General features: G+C 44.0%; 1 protein-coding gene across 1 annotated transcript in view; it reads left to right on the top strand.

Moving 5' to 3' along the window:
- The window catches only part of CDK5RAP2 (CDK5 regulatory subunit associated protein 2), a 190150-nt gene that overhangs the window by 120083 nt on the left and 50194 nt on the right, over nucleotides 1-19873 (top strand). The window contains exons 18-19 of the mRNA XM_060250867.1: nucleotides 657-1245; nucleotides 12285-12517. Of these exons, the coding sequence (XP_060106850.1) occupies nucleotides 657-1245; nucleotides 12285-12517 (822 nt within the window). The remainder of the gene's footprint in view (nucleotides 1-656; nucleotides 1246-12284; nucleotides 12518-19873) is intronic.

Below are 19873 nucleotides of genomic sequence, written 5' to 3'. Positions count from 1 at the left end.
GTAGATTGTGGCTGAGATTGTGTAAGAATGTTTTAGCCCTAGACAGCAGAAATGAGGGATTTCTTTTGAAAATCTTTACGTGTGGTGGTTTATGATTAATTTAAGTGGGGAACATCATAAATTAACTCATACACTAATGACTGCTGCAGAGCTTCTGATAACTTCCAAGTGGCGCTCTCCAGCTCTCTTTTCTGTCAAAGAAACCATGTTTAGAGCATTGCAGCAATGTGAATATGTGCAAATTAGGGGAAGAAAAAAAAAAGGATTCTGTTCAAAGTGGTCTGCCACTGATTAATTTTATTGAGCAAAGATTTAATGTGGACTTGCATAAATTTGGCTGTTTCTCTGTGATATAAAAGAAAAGCATTGCTTGCTTATGCTAACTTGGTGAAGTTATGAGAGTGACAGACCAGGATGTGGAGAGACCGGTTCTAATCCCCGTTCTGCTGTGGAAACTTGCTGATTGACTTTGGGCCAGTCACACACTAGTCTCAACCTAACCTCTACCCCCCCCCCCCCCGCCCAGGGTTGTTGTTGTGAGAATCAAATAGAGGAAGGGAAAACAGTATTATTAGCCATTTTGGCTGTCTATTGGAAAGCAAAGCAGGATATAAATATCTGATTAAATAAAGGAATGCACATGTTTTTCCCCTCAGAAACAGAAACTACTGAACATGACTCTTATCGTGCCCTGAAAGAGCAAAATCAAGAGGTTTCAGTCCTGGAAAAACTAGACATTGATTCAGCTACTATGTATTCCAGTTCCAAGAGTTTGCTCTCTCTCAGGCTGAGCATAACAAGCACAGATGCTTTTGACGAGGACACCATAGATGACATTGAGGAACTGCGGCAAAAAGTTAAGGATCTGAAGGCTGACCTGGTGAAGTACAGGACACTGCTGTTCTACTGGCAGCCTGCTCAGCAGCTCTTCCCCAGCGATGTTCTCAGCATTGCCCACAGTGATGGGGAGCTGCCTATGAACTATCACTTTCGCCCAATGCTAGATATTGGTAGGCCAGAGGCAAAAATGCTATCTGGAAGCCATCAGCAAACAGATTATCAAATTCACATGGAGGAGCTGACTTTTCGAGCTACAGAAAATCAGAATGGAGTCACTGTTGAGAAACTTCAAAAACTGCTGTTGGAAAATGAGACTGAGCTTGAAAAAGAACAGATTGCAAATATGCACCTCCTGGATGAAGTGTACCATCTGCAAAGTAAACTCAAAGGCATTTCATCATTGAGGTGAGTTGTGTATAGAAGTGTACATGGATGTATTGGCTTGAAGTTGGTTAGAGCCAATGTATCTTTCTACTGAATGCAGAATCCTCTGCTGGAAGAAGGACTGCTTTCCCAATGGGTGTAGGGAGGAGGAATCTTTCTCCAGTGGATCAGCTTAGTGGAGGGGATCCATGAGATCTAACCCAATGTTTGTATTCCATTTTTCCAGAATAGTTCAAAGTGGTTTACAAAAATTTTAAAATATGATAATAAGCAAAAAAAATCAGTTGAACTATACCTCACAGAAAGAACCCAAATCAATCAAATGTGTGTTGAACAAGAAAGAAATTGCAGCCTTTTTGAGATCACAACACAGAGAGATTTCACAACGTGTCGGGGAAGGACCTTCCAGAACACAGAGGTGACGACTAGGGATGGGCATGAACTGGAAAAATGGAAGTTCATCCCGGTTCGTGAGGTTCCATGAAGCGAGATGAACCTCCCCTTCGCAAACCAGTTGAGGTTTGTGAGGTTCGTGGATCTTCCCTCCCTCCTTTCTGCTGGCTGCAGCTCCCCAATGCCAGCAGAAAGGAAGGGCGGGGAGATCTTCCAAATCCCATTTAAAGAGAACATTCCCTTTAAACAGGTTTTACAAGCAGGTGTCATGTAGGAAGTGGTGAATTTGTCACTTGGACTCCACTCATGCATGGTGCCTGCTTGCCTTCCCCAAGCCCTGCCACCGTGAGGGCAGGATGGCACAAACCAGTGTTCACAAACCATGAACCAAGGTTTGTGATGAATTTCAGTTTGCAATTAGGTTTGTGCCCATCCCTAGTTACGACCTGACCGTAAAAGTCTTTTTCCACAGTTACATCCTAACTGGCCATAGAGATGGAACAGTAAACATTGTCCCCGTAAGCAGGACTACCACACAATGGTAAGAAGAGGTGATAATAACCCATATGAACACAGTTGTGTTATAAGAACTAGACTGACTTGTAATAGTTTACAAAGATACCAGCAGTTTTCCAGGGTCTGTCCTTCTTGTGCCATTTTTCCAGGTAATGGAGATCTTACCTACTTGCTTCAGACAGCTAGGCACCAGTTTCTGCTGTGCTTTTCCATCTCTCACAAAGGTGATGGTGATTTTCTGCTTCATAAGCTGGCACATTTTGCCCCGTAATGTCTGAGTCTAACCATAAGTAAGACTGACAATTGGGTAACAGTGATAGGGCTCCCATTGGATGAAGTGATCTGGAAGGATGTGGCCTGCAATGGCTTCCTTAATGTGATTCCGAGAAGGCTTTGGGCATAGTCTTGCATGTCACATTAGTTACACTTCATGTGCCTCCTGAGATATATGCTCACTTTAGCATTGCAAAGGGGAATGGAGAATCCTTAACAACTTGAGTCGCTACAGCCAAGGCTTGAGCTCATTCCGCAACTTGGCGTTTCTGGCCCCTAGTGCCATCCATTGGTTCATAAGTATGGGGAGGAGGGAGTTCGGGGACTTCAGTTGACATTGCTGCTGCTTTCACTGGCAAAGCCCAGAAAGTACTAGGAGCTCAGCGAAGGAGGAAAGCAACGTAGCTCCAATTGCTCTGCTTTCCAGGGAATGCGAGAAACGGCCTGTGAGTATGTTAATTCTTATGTTTAAACTGTGACTAGTGTCAAAATCCATATGGAGAAGTAGAGTAGAAAGACATCATCTCATGAAGACAACAGTGTTTGGGAGGCACACCTAGAAGAGGTTCTATTGACCAAGCAGCCAGCTCTTGTTACATTCCGGCATGTAACTTATTTCTCTCATTTCAGCCCATTGCAGTCTGATGTTACCTGATGTCTTTTCAGTACATGAATTCATTGAGGACAGATTGTTTATGATGTCATGATGTTAAGGAGTGTGTTTGTTTTCTCAGGAAGTATGGCTGTGATTACCAGATGTCAGGGATCACCAAGCAGGAATAGATAAACTTCTTATCCAATTTGTGAGGTTCTTCGTGGTATCTGGTTAGACACTCATTGAGCAGGGACTTATATAAGCCTTGATTTCACCCTTCATGATCCTTTTCATGGTGATGAGAATATGAAGTATGAAAAGGCCCCCACCTAATATAAGTGGGAAACATTTCACTGCTCTTTTTGCAGGGCCTCCTACATCATCATATGACGTTATGAAGCACAGTGGCATCTGGAACTTGTCATCAGACTGACAGTGAATCCTCCCCCAGTACAAATTCATAAATCATGCTGTTACGTCCTTCCCACCCTTCAGGGTTGTGGCATAAGTGATAAATGGGCTGGAGAAATTACTGGAGCAATCTTATTTTAGTAGATGCCACAAGAAGAGTTCAGATGGTCACCTAAAGGGGTGAGCAGGTGTGCTCTTCATACTCTTTTAAAGCAGAAATAACATGGCAAGGGATGACCCACTGGCACAATACCAAATCCTGCCAATTCTGGCAGAGAGATTGCTTTGGCGTGTCTAAATCCCCTTGCTGTTGCCATGGTGTTCACTATTATGTGGCTGATGTGCAGTTTACCTGCAGCATGGCGAAGCTGACACCATGCGTTGATTGTACGCAGGTGCAAAGCCAGTGTACAAGCAACATTTTAATACACTTTGGTTGCAATCCAGAATCCTAAGTGCATATAGATCCTCACTGTTAGTTGTGGCATCTTCCCTGCCAACTGAAGAGCTCAGCTTGAATAGCAATAACAAAAAAAATCCTCTAAAAATCCTCATCTATCAAACAGCTACTTCTGTATACCCATTTTGTTTCTCAGCAGCATTTTACTTGTTTCATCTAGGTTTAGGAAAATTAGATTTTTATTACTATATGTCAGAATCATGGAGCACAGTATGATAGGGGGAAAACCCTACTCTGCTATGAATGATAGTAGAAGTGTCCATCAGATGGTGAAAAATATTTCATGAAATGCATTATTGGAAATCCTTGCTCTATTTATTCTTCTGATAAAATTGAGAGAATAGTGAAAACAGATTTGACTTTACTTTAGTAGGTATTTGCTTTAGAGGATTTACTTTGGAGGATATTTTCTCCTGGACATCAAACGAGCTTTAATTATGCAATCTCATCATATCATTTCAGTCACAGTTGTCTCACTCCTAAATTCTCTGTGAATGATGAAGTAAATAAGAACAATATTTAAAAAGAGTCTTGATGTCTGTTCTAGTTTTCCTTACATCTAATCCTGAACTGGGTGGATCAGAAATGCACATAATGGAGTCAGGGCAAGTAGGTGGGATTCCCCCCCCCCCAAAAAAAAAATAATAAATTGAGTGAAGCTATATGTTTGTAGAAAAATCAGAAATCTTTAAAAAAAAATTCATTGCGGTGATCAAAAACATCCAAAATAATAGAAGCAATATCTGTAGTATTAAGAGATACATGTTCACTGAGGTATCATTTTGGGGGATGCTAAGCAACTGCAACCATATTGCTATACCTTCCAAACCTTGATTTCTGTCAGGGAAGGAAGCAGGGAGAGGTGTGAGTGAAGAGAAAGGGAGAAGACCAAAAAAGGGTGGTTATGGTTAGACAAGATTAAAGGGTCCTTGATCTTCACTGTGGTCTCTGTGCAGTCCCACACATGGGTCTTGCCTTCGGCAAGAGATCCATACCTCGGAGACTCCAATAGCTCGCTAAGAGCGTCTTTTTGGTGCGACTTCCATTCACTCTGGGGAGCAGGCATTGACTGCGCATGCCTGGAGCGACCGGAAGACGCCCCTCCCACCCAGTTTCTTCCTTACCGTCGCCTGGACAGCATCTACCTTGCTGTGTTCCCTCTCCTTGGCTCGCTCTCTTTTCTTTGTTTGTGTGGTATCGTATATTTCCTCGTTTTTTTCTCCTTCGTGTGGCTTTTCTTCTCTTCTTTCAACTTTTTAAAAGTGCTGGAGGTCTGGGACTAAAATCCCCACGACTGACAGACATTCCCACTACCTGTTTTGTCTGGGAGAAGCCCACTGAGTCGAAACCTGCATCCATTGTGCCAACTTTGGGAAACAGGTGTGAAAAAATCGAGCAGCAAGACTTCAGAGTTTTCTCCTCGAAAAATCTCTTCGGGCTATGCCTACATCCACTTCTCTGCTGCCTTCCCCAGAACGAGCGGGAGATTCGGCTGCGTCGGCCGCTGTTCACTCGCTGAGAAAACATGTCCGACAAAGGAGCTTCCCGCCATCCTGAGGCCAGACACAAGTCCCCCCCAAAATCTCGCCACCACTCCGAGTCCTCAGCTTCGGCTCCTAAAAAAGCGCGGGAATCGTCCGCTTCAGCAGACCGGTCAACTCCGGCACCCAAACCAACAACCATCTCACTGTCATGCAGATCGGCTCTAACAACCACACCGAAGTCCACCCCCATGACCACTGTCTCAAAAACAACTCCGACAGCGACTATAACTCTGTCGTCCTTGGCCTCGACCTCAACCCAGCTCTTGAAACTGTTCCAAACATCGACTTCGACACTGGTGACACAACTCTTCCTACCACCCGAGCTTTCGATTCCGACTGACGTCATCTCGGACATGCCACAGATCCCATCAACTACCCCTCTGGATATTATTCCTATAGCCTCCAGGTCACTATTGGTTCACAGCGCTGTGCCTCTGGACATTCTTGAATCAGAGCCCCAGGTTCAACCTTGCAACCTTCTCCGCACTGAGGCCTTCAAAGATGTCGGGGTTTCTCCACTGTACAGAGTTGTCGACACAGGTCTTCTGTCAGCCCTACAGACATGAACGTGATGTGTCCTGCTCCCGCTCACCTGCCTATAGAGACTGGTAGCGAGATTACAGAGAGTACCATCATCACGGCCAATGAGGCGATTACTCCTTTGAATCCCGATCACCATCCCCTCGAACTCGTAGGACCCTCAGACGTTATTCCCCATTGTCCTCCGATGACGGATACAGACACTCTCGGTACTGTGATCCTTATGATTGGATCCGTGACTATGATACAACCTACTATCGAACCTGAGGCTTCAAATCCGTTCATCGTCGAGACTTCGAAATGTTCATCCTCGAATCCTAGAACATCCACAGCTCCCTACCCAGGACACACACCCACGCCAGCATCAGCTCCCAGTTACTGCTACCACAGCCACAGCCTCGACCTCTACCGCTGGCCCACTGCCACCCAGGTCTCCTGTGGTCTCATCGGCTCCAACTCGCCCTACAACAGAGGCTGAAGCAGACCCTTCCAATCCAGACACACCGTCTCGGAACCCAAACGACTCAAGACTTGGATGAGGCCCACGCGTCTTGCTCAAACTCAAAGCAACCACTGTCACCCGGCTCGCCTGACTCAGACACCATGAAACCAAGCTGCCTCTCTCCCTCAGATGGCTCCAAGGCCTACCTTAACCTGATTGCAACCATGGCGGAGTCCCTCAACATCACACTTCCATCAGACTCTCCAAAGATATCAGACGTAGTCCATGACCTGGTCCAGTCAGACCTGTCTGCAGGGTCACTTCTTCCCATGTTGCCTCTGCACCTTGAGGGGGTACGAGAAGCCTGGGACAAGCCTGCCTCTGTGCCTCCAACTTTAAAAAGTTTTGAGTCTCTCTACAGAATACATGACCTGGAGTCAAAGTTTCTTGCATCCCATCCAGCACTGAGTTTGATAATAGTTCACTCGGCTTCAAAGGCAAAACTCTCCAGACATCCAACCCCTCCAGATTGCGAAGGCCACAAACTGTAAACGATAGCGCGCAAAATCTACTCCCTGGCTGCCACCAACTCCAAGATAAACAATTATCTGGCATACTTCTTCGTATACCTACAACCTAGCCAACCAGTTTACACCACTGATCCCGGCTCTACCTGACGCCTCCCAGCAGGTGGCCTTAAACCTTGTAGCTGAGCTCTCAAGAGTCAGTAAGCAGCAGATAAACTCCATCTGACATGCTGTATCCTGCTCTTCAAGGATATTCACCTCTTCTGTCACTCTGAGACGCCATGCTTGGCTCTGGTCAACTAACTTGCAACCTGACATCAAACAAAAAAATGAAGACCTCCCTTTCGATAGCCAGGTCCTGTTCCATGCGTCTACCGATGAGATGCTCACTTTGGTGGATGACGGTCGAAAACGGGCTAAGCGTTTGGGTGTCACTTAACCACTTGCACAACCCAAACGACCCAGAACCTAGAGACCCTCCTACCTAAAGCGGCAGCGCTCTCCAAAACAACAAGAGTACTGGAAGAGAAGGGCCCCCCAGTCCAACAACCCTTTCATCAAAAATCCCACACTCAACCATCTAAGAAATCTACACCTCCCTCCAAACAGTTTCTTTGACTCCCCCTCTCAACAGCTCAATATAAAATTCAATTCAATTTGCTTTATTACGGTCCATGACCAAATACACAGTACAATGCAGACCAACAACACCCCCAAAAAAGACAGCATCCCTTCCTGAGAACTTGGCAAAACATCACCACAGACTCCTGGGTACTCACCATAATTCGAATTGGCTACGCCATAGAGTTCACTTTGCCCCCCACCCCCGCTGCCACCACTTCATCACCACCCCTTCACCCCCACAGCTGCACTAGGAAATTCAAGATTTTCTCCTCAAGGGTGCAATAGAGCCTGTTCCACCCCACCATCAAGGGACAGGTTTCTATTCAAGGTATTTCCTAGTTCCGAAACAGGATGGAAGCAAGCGCCCCATTTTGGACCGGAGAAGATTAAACAAACAAATAATCTACAAAAAGTCAGACTGATTTTTATCCAGTCGATCCTCCCTCTAATCCCCAAGGGCACCTGGATGGCATCCCTGGACCTTCAGGACGCCTACTTTCACCTAACCATTAGACCTCAGCATTGGCGTTTCCTGCGCCTCGCCATAGGTCATCAACACTTTCAATATCGGGCCCTCAACAAGTCCATGAGTATTCTCGAAATGCATGGCAGTGGTGGCAGCAGCTCTTCGTCTCTGCAACATCTCCGTCTTCCCATACATAGATGATTGGCTCATAATCGCCACTTCTCCTCACCAACTAGAGAAAGACCTCTGCACCACCCATGCCCTTCTGGACTCCTAAGGTTCCCGGGTGAACCTCGCCAAGTCCCACCTTACTCCGACACAGGACATTCAATTTATAAGCGCTCGCCTATGCACGATTTCTCACTTGGTTTTCCTCCCTCAGGACCGCACCCTTACAATCCAGTCCCTTGCGACCTCACTCTTATGCACTCCAACACAGCCTGCATTCATATTTCAGCGCCTTTTAGACCTCATGGCTGCGACCACCTCTGTGATCCGCTTTGCAAGGCTTCGAATGCGACCGCTTCAACTCTGGTTCATAGATGCTTTTCATCCTTACACAAAACCACAATCCACCATGCTGACAGCACCCCAGGGAGTCCTGCTATCCCTCCTGTGGTGGACCAACCTAATCAATCTGCTACAGGGAGCACCCTTCATACTTCCCTCTCCCTCAGCCGTGGTGACAACGAATGCCTCGTTGTGGGGTTGGGGAGCCCACCTCGAGAACAAGACTGTCAGAGGCCGCTGGACCCTAGCAGAAAGATGTTTCCATATCAGCTGCCTAGAGCTTATTGCCGTGCACAGATCCCTTCAGTCCTTCCTCCCGGCGCTAGCGGGCAGGCATGTACAGGTCACCATGGACAATATGGCCACAGTGTTCTACGTGAAGAAACAAGAAGGGACCAGATCCTCCAGACTCTGCTGCCTGGCCGTGACCCTTTGGGACTGGTGTATCAAGAACTGCCGTTCACCTTCCAGGGGTGGAGAACACACTGGCAGTTTCTCTCAGCAGATTTCGCTTGGATGACCACAAGTGGTCCCTAAATCCGCTCTACCTCCGGCGCATTTTCAATGTATTCGGCACACCTCAAGTAGATGTCTCTGCATCTTCAACCAATGCAAAATGCGACCGGGGCAACAACGATGCGTTCCTTCACACCTGGGTGGGACCCCTTCATTACATTTCTCCCCCAGTCCCGCTAATATCTCAAACCATTCTCAAGATCATTCGGGACGGGACAGACTGCATCATGATAACACCCTGGTGGCCACGCCAACCGTGGTTCATGAGCCTCCTTCATCTGTCGCATCACACTTACCGATGCTTACTTCTAGCAGCTGATCTTCTGACACAACATCAGGCTCAGGTGTGGCACCACAATCCTCAGATCCTACGACTCACAGCATGGAGAATTCACCCTTAACCCTGCCACCTGAGGTGGAGCATGTGATTCTTAATGCAAGAAAACCCTCAACTAGACGTTCTTATTCTTTCAAATGGAAATGGTACTGTACCTATGCAAAGTCCCTCCAGCTCGACCCTAAGACTTCACCACTTCCAATAGTCCTACAGTACCTGCTATCCTTGCAGGCCTCTGGCCTCAACTACTCTTCTCTAAAGGTTCATATGTCAGCTATCTCTGCCTTCCATGTGCCGTAGAGGGCCAGACTGTTTTCTCACACCGTCTGTCGAAATCCTTCCTCAAGGGAATGCTTCACCTGCACCCCCCATCCCATTAAAACCACTTATACCAGCCTGGAGTCTGTCGTTGGTTCTTTCCCAACTCATGAGGCCACCCTTCGAGCCCTTAGCCTCCGTGACCATGCATCTTGTCTCCTGGAAGACCGCTCTCCTCGTTGCACTCAAATCAGGCAAACGAGCTAGCAATCTCTGTGCCTTCCGCTCCAACCTGCCTTACACGGTATTCCACAACAATAAGGTGGTCCTTAGGGCGGACCTGGCTTTCCTACCTAAGGTGGTGTCCACCTTCCACCTTTCCGGCTTTACCTCACTACCAACATTTATTCCTGATCCTAAAGACTCAGGCCAAGGGGCACTGCACGCACTGGACATTAAGCATGCTCTAGCATTTTATCTCTTTCGCACACAGCCCTTCCGTAAGGACCCTAATCTATTTGTGGTCTACGGAAACTCGCATAGAGGATCTAGAATATCTACCCAGAGACTGTCCAAGTGGGTAGCCAATGCCATTCGGCTGTGTTACGAGATTGCCAAACAACCCTTACTTGAAGGTCTCAGAGCTCACTCGACCAGAGCCATTTTGACCTCAGCAATGTTCCTTGAGGGTGTCACCCTGGAGGATATCTGCACCACTGCATCCTGGTCCTCTCGGTTTCAGTTCGTCTCCCATTACTCCTTGGACGTTTGTGCTAGGCGGGACGCCTCCCTTGGTCAAGCTGTCCTCAAATCCATCTTCCGCTGATATAACCTTAGGTGAGTGCCTGCTGAAAATGTGAGTATGCAAATGTGCCAGCACCCACCTCCTTTTCTTCTTTTTCAGCTTACTAATCACCCATTTGTGGGACTGCACAGAGACCACGATGAAGAAAAACAGGTTGCTTACCTGTAACTGATGATCTTCGAGTGGTCATCTGTGTAGTCACACCCACCCACCCAGCCTTCCCCCTCTGCTGGCTCTTCCTGGTTACATATTACTTTACTCTGTCAGTAGCGGCTGGAAGAAACTGAGTGGGAGGGGCGTCTTCCGGTTGCTCCGGGCATGCGCAGTCGATGCCTGCTCCCCAGAGCAAAACGGAAGTCGCACCAAAAAGACGCTCTTAGCGAGCTATTGGAGTCTCCGAGGTATGGATCTCTTGCCGAAGGCAAGACCCATGTGTGTGACTGTACAGATGACCACTCGAAGATCATCAGTTACAGGTAAGCAACCTGTTTTTTCCAACAAGTCTTCTCTCAAAGGCCAAAACAACTCTGGAAAGATCTCTGCTCCCTTCCCTTTTACTGTCAGAAAACAAGGCTTGAAGAATGGCAATACTGTTGTGGTGCCCGATAAATCTCTACAGTGGCCACTGAGATCTTCTTTCTCAAAGGTACAGGCACTGCTTCCAATATTTGGGTTTTTTAACTTCCCAATGTATTCATTTTTAGATTTCAGATCTTTCTACTAACTTGGGGCTCTCCTTAGGTTTTTAGAAAGAGCTGTGTTGTTTATTTTTAGCTACAGTATCCAGATTTAAGTATCCACAGATTTGGTCACATTGAGAATTAGATATATTGATGTCATGATGGGCACATAACCCATGGAACATGGGACAGTATCGTTTCCCTCTTCCATCCACTATGCTGCAAATTGCAGTCTTTCAGATCCTTCCACTGTGATGGTCTCTGGGAGTTCTCTCCCCTACCACATCCCTTCCTGCTGCAATTTATTCCTCTCTACCTTCTAACAAGCAGTTTGGGTTGCTCTCCAGAGCAGACTGGTCTCTTCTGCTTGGCTTATCTTCACATTTTAAAAAAATGTCGCCAAGCTGCTTATTCTCTGTTTAAACAAAACAAAGCTCCTAATTCTGCAGCAAAGAAGTCTAAATATGCAAATTCTAGACTCTGGATAATATATCTTTTTTAAAAAAGAGATGTTTGGCTTTTATGGAATTTAGAGATCTTTCAGCCATGACTTTAAAACAAAAGGGCAAGACTTTGATTTGGATCCAAATATTGCATTACGCATGTGGAGACGGCCTTGGGTTCACTCAAGGAAGTTGTCTTCTGCAGTCCTAGTACCCTCTTCTCAAATGCAGGGACTTTTTAGTTGGCAAGAGGAGCGGCAAGAGAGGGTGAATCAAAGATTTCCTTGTTTGAGTGGAAGTACTTTTCACTCGTGAAGCCTGCCTTTGGATCTCAGCCATGTTGCTCCCTTATAGTATAAATCAGGGGTCCTCAACATGGAGGCCATGGGCACTAGGGCGCCTGCCTCCACCATTCCTGATGCCTGCCAGGTGTTTTGAGAAGGGGACTGGGGGCTGCCCTGGAAGGCTTCTGATTGGCCTTTGACAATTGGATTGGCTGTCCAGATTTTTTTAAAGGCTGCTTTGGCCAGGAGCTGCTACCACAGCACAAGGACCTTCACTATCTAACTGAAGTTAAGCTGCAACAGGCATGTTATGGCTGGCTCTGCCTCTTGCTGCACTCTCAAAAAGGTTGGGGACCTAATTCTAGCCTCCAAATGGAATTAGAATCAACTTCAAGCGAAGCTTGAAAACTTCTTTTTCCTACTTGATTCCTCTCAGGTGTGACACTCCCATCTTTTCCCTGGCACATGAGCCTTCCAGCCAGAGCCAGGAAATTCAAGCCAATCGCAGTGTCTGTGTGACTTACCGCCAACACCTGACCAACCTGATCAAAGCGTTTGAGGAGCTCCTGCAGGCCAGCGAAGTGGATTACTATGTTGCCGAGGGTTTCCGCGAGCAGCTCAATCAAAGCGTCCAGCTGTTTGAGAGGCTGGAGAAGCAGTGCTTGCACGGTGAGTATCTGCGGCCTCTTCTTAATTATGCATTTCAGTGAGATTCGCACATTCCTGGCTGCCTCTTCTGCGCATGTTGCTTGAGCCATGAGGTGACTCCTTTCCCCCGTCTTCCCAGACTGAACTGGTGGTGCTCTCTATAGCAGTCCTTGCATTAGTCTCCTGTCTTTCTCCCCTTTCTTTGGTGGCAGAAAGACAGCTCCTGTGGATGAAAACGGGCCCTGTCTTGGAAGCCAGTTAGTGCATCCAGGGAAGGCGGAAATACTTCATTTCCCCCAGATCATGTTTTGAAGAGAGGGTTGCCTTTAGCTTCCACTACTTATTATTCTTCACCTTTTTTAATGCTTTGCTTTCCTTTGCATCTTTTTTTTTCTGTCCCTGAGAGTCCTGCAGGGATGGAAAATGGTTAGAAAAATCAGTAAAAGTCAGTTTTTTTCATCTTGGTCATTAATTTGTCGATTTTAAAAAAATGATCAGAAAAGTCAGTATTTCATTGTTTTCATTACTGCATGTTGGAGGAAACATTCCAACCTCCCCCCCCCAGTATGCAATTATTTTTAAGGGGACTGTTTTTTTGCCTTAAATTTTGTACAATAATGAAAACATTGTCTTGTCTTTAAAAGAAATTCAATAAAAAGGTGTGTGATGGGGATGATGGAAGCCAGATAATAATTTTAATGTCTCAGTTTTATCTTTAAAATGCTAATTCATCAATAGGCTGAAATTAAATTCTTCAGTAATTTGTCAGTTTTTGTCAGTATTTGGCCAGGGTTTTTGTTTTGTTTTGTTAGTTAAACCAGTAATTTTGACCCTTTGACTAGTTTCCACCCCTGTTCCTCTTCAGACCTTGGAGAAGTGGCTCTTCCATTATTGCTGTGGAGCAGCAAAATGGCTCAAACATATGTGATAGAATCTTATTGGTTCCTCTCCCCTCATCTCCTGTTAAAGCTACTGCTCCCCCCCCCTAAAGATTGGGATTGTTTCAAGGTGATGTTGCAGGAGAGTCTCTGCTCTTTCTCGCCTGTGCAATTCAGCTGGAGCAGATTTCTTTCTGGCAATATGGCACATGGACACATGACGTGGCCATTTACTGAACCAGACCATCAGTTCACCAAGGTCTGTTCAGATTGGCAGCAGCACTCCAGAGTCTCTCATAAATGGAGATGCTGGGAATTGAACCTGGGACCTTCTGCATGCTAAGCAGATGTTCTACTGCTGGGCCTTGGCCTCACCCCACAGCAGTGGGGTGGCACTTCTTGCAGTTGCTTGTTCTTTGTCCAGTGACTGAAGTCAGGAGTGTCTCCCCTTTATTGTGATGTTCTTGAGGTGTCTCCTCCCAGTGGCCCTTCATCTTCTTGCTGGTGCCAGAGGGCCAGTTTGGTCCCAGGTTCAATCCCTGGCATCTCCAAAAAAGGGTCCAGGCAAGTAGGCATGAAAAACCTCAGCTTGAGACCCTGGAGAGCCGCTGCCAGTCTGAGAAGACAATACTGACTTTGATGGACCCAGGGTCTGATTCAGTATAAGGCAGCTTCATATGTTCATGTTCATATACAGTGTATCAGCCAGTAACGGTTAAGTGCACAGACTCTTTATCTGGGAGAACCGGGTTTGATTCCCCACTCCTCCACTTGCAGCTGCTGGAATGGCCTTGGATCAGCCATAGCTCTCGCAGGAGTTGCCCTTGAAAGGGCAGCTGCTGTAAGATCTCTCTCAGCCCTACCTACCTCACAGGGCGTCTGTTGTGTGTGGCAGAGGGTGGGGGAGGTACAGGAGATTGTGACCACTCTGAAATTCAGAGTATAGGGCAGGATATAAATCCAGTATCATCATCTTCTTCCTTCACTACTGCAGAGCAGCATAATCCTGTTTAGGTTGCCCAAAACAGTGGGGGTGGTGGGGAAGGACTCCCTGGCCCCATCACATAGCAGCGTGACAGAATGCACTCTCCAAAGTATGCCCCATTGGGTCCACAGAAACTGGCTGATGATAAGGGCAAATGATTCAAGGTCTGAGGAAGTTTGGATTGCTGATACCAAGGGAGCTCAATTTGCGAAATGATATTACAGCTAGTATGTCCTAGCAATATCCTCAAAAGGCTGAGTGTATTCAATTATCATATATCAAATTCTTTGCATTACAAATAAGTTTCTCCAGCAAATAAACATTAAAATGCCTTTCCATTCAGATCAGCAGATGGTATCATATATACTAATGAAGTTGTTGACAACTGAGACAATTCAATATATCTTTGCACAACAGGGTTGCATTGAATCACAAGTTAAAAATAAAATGAGAGCTCGAGGAGAATGTTGAAGAATTCTGAGGAATTAGGTTGTAAAGGAAGAGCGGCACTGGCCCAACACTTTACAGGAGGGTTTTGTAGGAGGTACAGATTGGGCCTGGGGCCACCTCCTTACAAATGGGATTTCTGTTGTCTCCTTTAGACATCCTTTGCCCTCCTAATGAGGGAGGTTACATTTTTTTTAAAGCCTCGATTTTCATTAGGCAGAATAGCCTGCAATTATGGGGAGGGATGGTGGCTCAGTGGTAGAGCATCTGCTTGGTAAGCAGAAGGTCCCAGGTTCAATCCTTGGCATCACCAACTAAAAAGGGTCCAGGCAAGTAGGCATGAAAAACTTCAGCTTGAGACCCTGGAGAGCCACTGCCTGAGTAGACAATACTGACCTTGATGGACCCAGGGTCTGATTCAGTATAAGGCAGCTTCATATGTTCATGTTCATCTACAGTGTATCAACCAGTCATCAACCCCGTCTCTGGCACTGGGGAAGGGGGAGGAAGAGAAAACTGCCGTCCGTCCGCTTCCTGCAGAAGCTCCAGCATGAAGCAAGACCCTACCATGCTTTTAGGACTGTGGTGGGGAGTTCTTTCTACTCACTTAACAGGCTTCATAAAGGCTTCGCAGCACTTCTTTCCTGCACTGGGGAGGAGTCCAAATTGTGTCAGGGAGGCCTGTCCTCTACATTCTGGGGGATGTGGTTTCATTTCCACTTTGTACTGGATTTGAGCAGAAGGCTGGACCAGCACAAGTCTCCTTTGTGGCATTTGCCGCCTTCAAAGCTCAGTGTTTTTATAAGTTTCCAGTTATTTTCTTTTTTCTTTTTTTTTTTTTAATGTCCAAAAACTTTTTTATTGAATTTAGTAAACATACAAATAAAGCAATCAATGACTGTATCTGCAATCATTCTTTGTGTATAAGCATAGCATACCAGCAGAAAACAGAATATATATATATACACAAAATACAAACAAAACAACACATACATACATTCACACATACATACATACTTGGCAGCTGAATTAAAAAATAAGTACTCTGTCCATATGTTAATTACATCAAATTAATAATGTCATAATATCTACCAGGAATACATGTACGCATCTGATCTACAGGACTAAAAGAAAATTTAAGAAATGGAAGCCACTTGTACATCAGAGAATCGTTACCTTCTGAATTATTTATATTGCATAAACTATCTGCTATCTTGTCCATAGCATAGACCTCCCAGATTTTAGCATACCAGGCTTTAACTGGAGGAATATTGGGAGATTTCCAAAATTGGGCTAACACCATTTTAGCAGCAGCTAGTAAAAGGGATATCAGGGATTTATTGAGAGAAGTAATAGAAATACCTTTCCAACAGTCAAGCAAAATGAGTTCCAATCTTAAGGGTAAACTATAGCCCGTGATATCCTTGATTTTTGCCACAATTACTGCCCAAAACGACTGCACCCTCGGGCAAGACCACCAGCAGTGTATAAATGTGCCCACCTCTCCACAATTTTTCCAACATTTGGAGGATTGATTTATCGCCATATGGCTTAATCTCTGAGGTGTTAAATACCACCGGAACAAAATTTTTTGAGTTTGTAATTGTATATTCAATGATTTTGAAACAAACGAAGGAGATGACCAGATTTGTTGCCAAACATCCTCCTGAAAATTAATTGAACTATTCCTTTGCCAAATTTCTTGATAGGATAACAAATCAACAGCATCAATGTCTAGCAAACCCTTATAGATAAATGAAGTCAGTCCCTTCCGCTTTAAAAAAGGAGATTGTAGCAAGGATTCAAAGAAAGTAAGAGGTCGATTGAAATTGTATTTCTTTGAGAGTGATGTCACCAAGTTGTTAATTTGCAAGTATTCAAACCATGGGATTTTTGTCCCACCAGTTTTCTCTTCTAAAGATTTTTTGTCGAGCACTTTTCCATTGGACAAAATATCCACAAACCTATAAAGATTATATTTTTTCCAAATTGGAAAAGACTTGTAAAAAAACCCCGGTTGAAACCAAGAAACATCCATAAAATGAGATAGTGGAGACATAGGAGGGGCTAAAAAGAGGCGGCGTTTGTCCCAAATCTGAAAAATGGCTTTAAGGAAAAGGTTGGAGGAGATATTAGGAGGTCTCTTCTTTGGAAATTCCCATAATGTAGATTGAAACGATTTGTTATTTAGATAGGTATCTTCTAGGACCTTCCAGCCTGAATTTAAATCAGCATCATGGTATCTGACAAGGCCTCCTAAAATGGCAGCTTCATAAAATTTATGCAGATCCGGAAGAGCCAGACCACCTGAGGATTTAGAACGAATAAGAGTTGCATACCCTATTCTAGATAAGCCCTTGTTCCAAATGTATCTTAAGAACGAACGACGCCAACCCACAAATAAGTCCTCAGGAATAAGAATAGGAATGGCTCGAAATAAAAACAGAAATTTGGGAAAAATAAAAGATTTAATAATCTGAATTTTTTCATTCCAGGGAATAAGTGAAGAATTTTTATTCTTTTGCATAGTAAGAATGTCCTTAATCAATAAATGATGATTGACTTTAAAAATATCTCCCAATTTTAAAGGTATATTGATCCCCAAATATGTCCAATATCTATCCATTTTTTTGAAGTGATAATTTGAGTAGATGGAATCTTGGAGAGCATCTGAAATTGTGATGGGATAAAGAATGGTTTTAGATGGGTTTACTCGAAGACCCGATATAGAAGAAAATACAGATAATAAATCAAAGACAGCTGGTAAAGAAGTCTTAGGTTTTGTAACAAAAAGCACTAGGTCATCTGCAAACAAAGACACCTTAATTTGTTTCTTTCTAATAGGGATACCAGCAATAATATTGGTATTACGGATAGCATTAGCAAGAGGTTCAATTGCGATTGCAAAAAGCAGAGGAGACAAGGGGCAACCTTGCCTCGTCCCTCTGAAAAGATTAAATTCTTCAGAATCCAAATTATTAATAGAAAGAATAGCAGAAGGCGACTTATATAAAGAATGGATTATCTTCAGAAAATTCGGGCCAAAATTCATTTTCTGCAGTAAGGTTGTAAGATAAGGAACTTCAACGGAATCAAAGGCTTTTTCAAAATCAATAGACAAGATAAAGGAAGACTCAATATTAAATTTCCGGCAGTATTGAATAACATCAAGGACCATTCTAGTATTGTCCGTTAACTCACGGTGTGGGATAAAGCCCGATTGGTCAGGATGAATGTAGTTCCCTATAAAAGTATTAAGCCTAGCCACCAGGGCTGCTGTAAAAATCTTGTAATCGCAATTAAGGAGCGATATCGGCCTGTATGAACTAGGGTCTAGCAAGTCTTTGTCTTTCTTTGGAAGAAGAATGATTTTTGCCTGTGACCAAGTAGCTGGAAAAGAACCAGACTGTACAAACTGATTACAGGCGTCCGCCAAGATGGGAGCCAACAAAGTATTAAAAAAATTATAAAATTCTGGTATAAAGCCATCTCGGCCTGGAGATTTATTGGATTTCATAGACTTGATAGTCTCCTGTATTTCAAGTGCAGTAAAAGGTTTGTCCAAAAGGGATTTAACCTCAGGAGAAACAGGCTTAATAACTGAGTGAGTGTCTAAAAAAGATGAAATAAGGTCTGATGCTGGATGCTGGGAGGAATATAGAGATGAATAGTATTTTTTAAAAACTCTTACAATATCCTTAGTGGAATGTTTCAAGGTACCGGATTTAGAACGAATGGAAGAAATAGCCATTGAGGATATTCTCTTTTTAACCTTCCATGATAGGAGTTTAAGGGATTGAGGAGTTCGAAACCAATATTTTTGTTTTATATAAGCCATTTGTTTTTGAATCTTGGAGACGTCAAAAGATTCTAATTTTTTCCTTTCTATAAGAAGTTTTGAATAAGTTTTTTTGCTACCAAATTTTTTAAATTTCTCTTCCAATTTGGTAATGTTGGCAACCAAATCTGATCTAATTTTGTCTTTTTCTTTTTTATACGAAGAGGCAATAGCCAAAAATCTGCCACGAATTACAGCTTTAAACGAGTCCCAAACTATATGCTGAGGTACTCCACACTCAGTATTGAATTGAAAAAATTCTTTAATGTCTTTTTCAATGGAATCTGTAACCGATTTCATAGACAGAAGTTTACTATCCAATCTCCAATTAAAAGAAAAAGATCTTTCAGTGATTCCTGACATATAACCTTCCAACCATGCATGATCAGACCAAATCATTGGGCCAATGTCTACTTTAAAAAAAAGGTTAGAAATAGAATCCGAAACTAAAAGAAAATCTATTCTGGAATAAGTTTGATGACGAGAAGAAAAGAAGGTATAGTCTCTTTCTTTTGGATGCCTGCTTCTCCAAATGTCTGACAGATTATAGGATTGAAAGATTTGAGCTAAATCATTTTGGCCATTCGAATCTTTTGATTGAGACCATTTATTGGCAGATAGAGGTAGCAGGCTTTTTTGAGATCTATCTAAAGAAGGATTGACAACATAGTTGAGATCTCCTCCCAAAATAATGGGCCCTTTATGAAAAGTTTGAAGTTGTGACAACGTATCTTTAATAAATGCAATTTGTCCATCATTTGGAGCATACACCGATGCCAGAGTATAAGGGCTACCATTAAAGACCCCATTGATAAAAATATACCGACCCCTAGGGTCAATTGAGGAATTTTCAAAAGTGAATTGGACTGATTTACCTATTAAGATGGCCACACCTCTTGCTTTGGAGGACCCGTAAGCTTGAAATTGATGAGCAAAAAATTTTGACTGGAAGACCTTGGGCTGGTTACCCTTAAGGTGAGTTTCTTGCAAAAAAACTATATCTGGTTTCTGATGAGAGATGGCAGAGGCAACCCGTTTTTTCTTAATTAAATTATTTAGCCCATTACAGTTTAGAGATAGAAATTTCAAGTGGCACTCTGCCATAATTGAAAGAGAAAATAACCAAGGTTATCAAAATTATTGCAATTCATAGCTTTGAACCCAGGTGCCACCAGGATAGCTAGAGGCGAATCCTGTAGATCAAATTTCAAAGGTATGAGGACAGATTT

This window comes from Heteronotia binoei, chromosome 12 (assembly GCF_032191835.1).
Source record: "Heteronotia binoei isolate CCM8104 ecotype False Entrance Well chromosome 12, APGP_CSIRO_Hbin_v1, whole genome shotgun sequence".
Lineage (NCBI taxonomy): Eukaryota > Metazoa > Chordata > Lepidosauria > Squamata > Gekkonidae > Heteronotia > Heteronotia binoei.
This window is presented reverse-complemented; position numbering and strand designations above follow the sequence as displayed.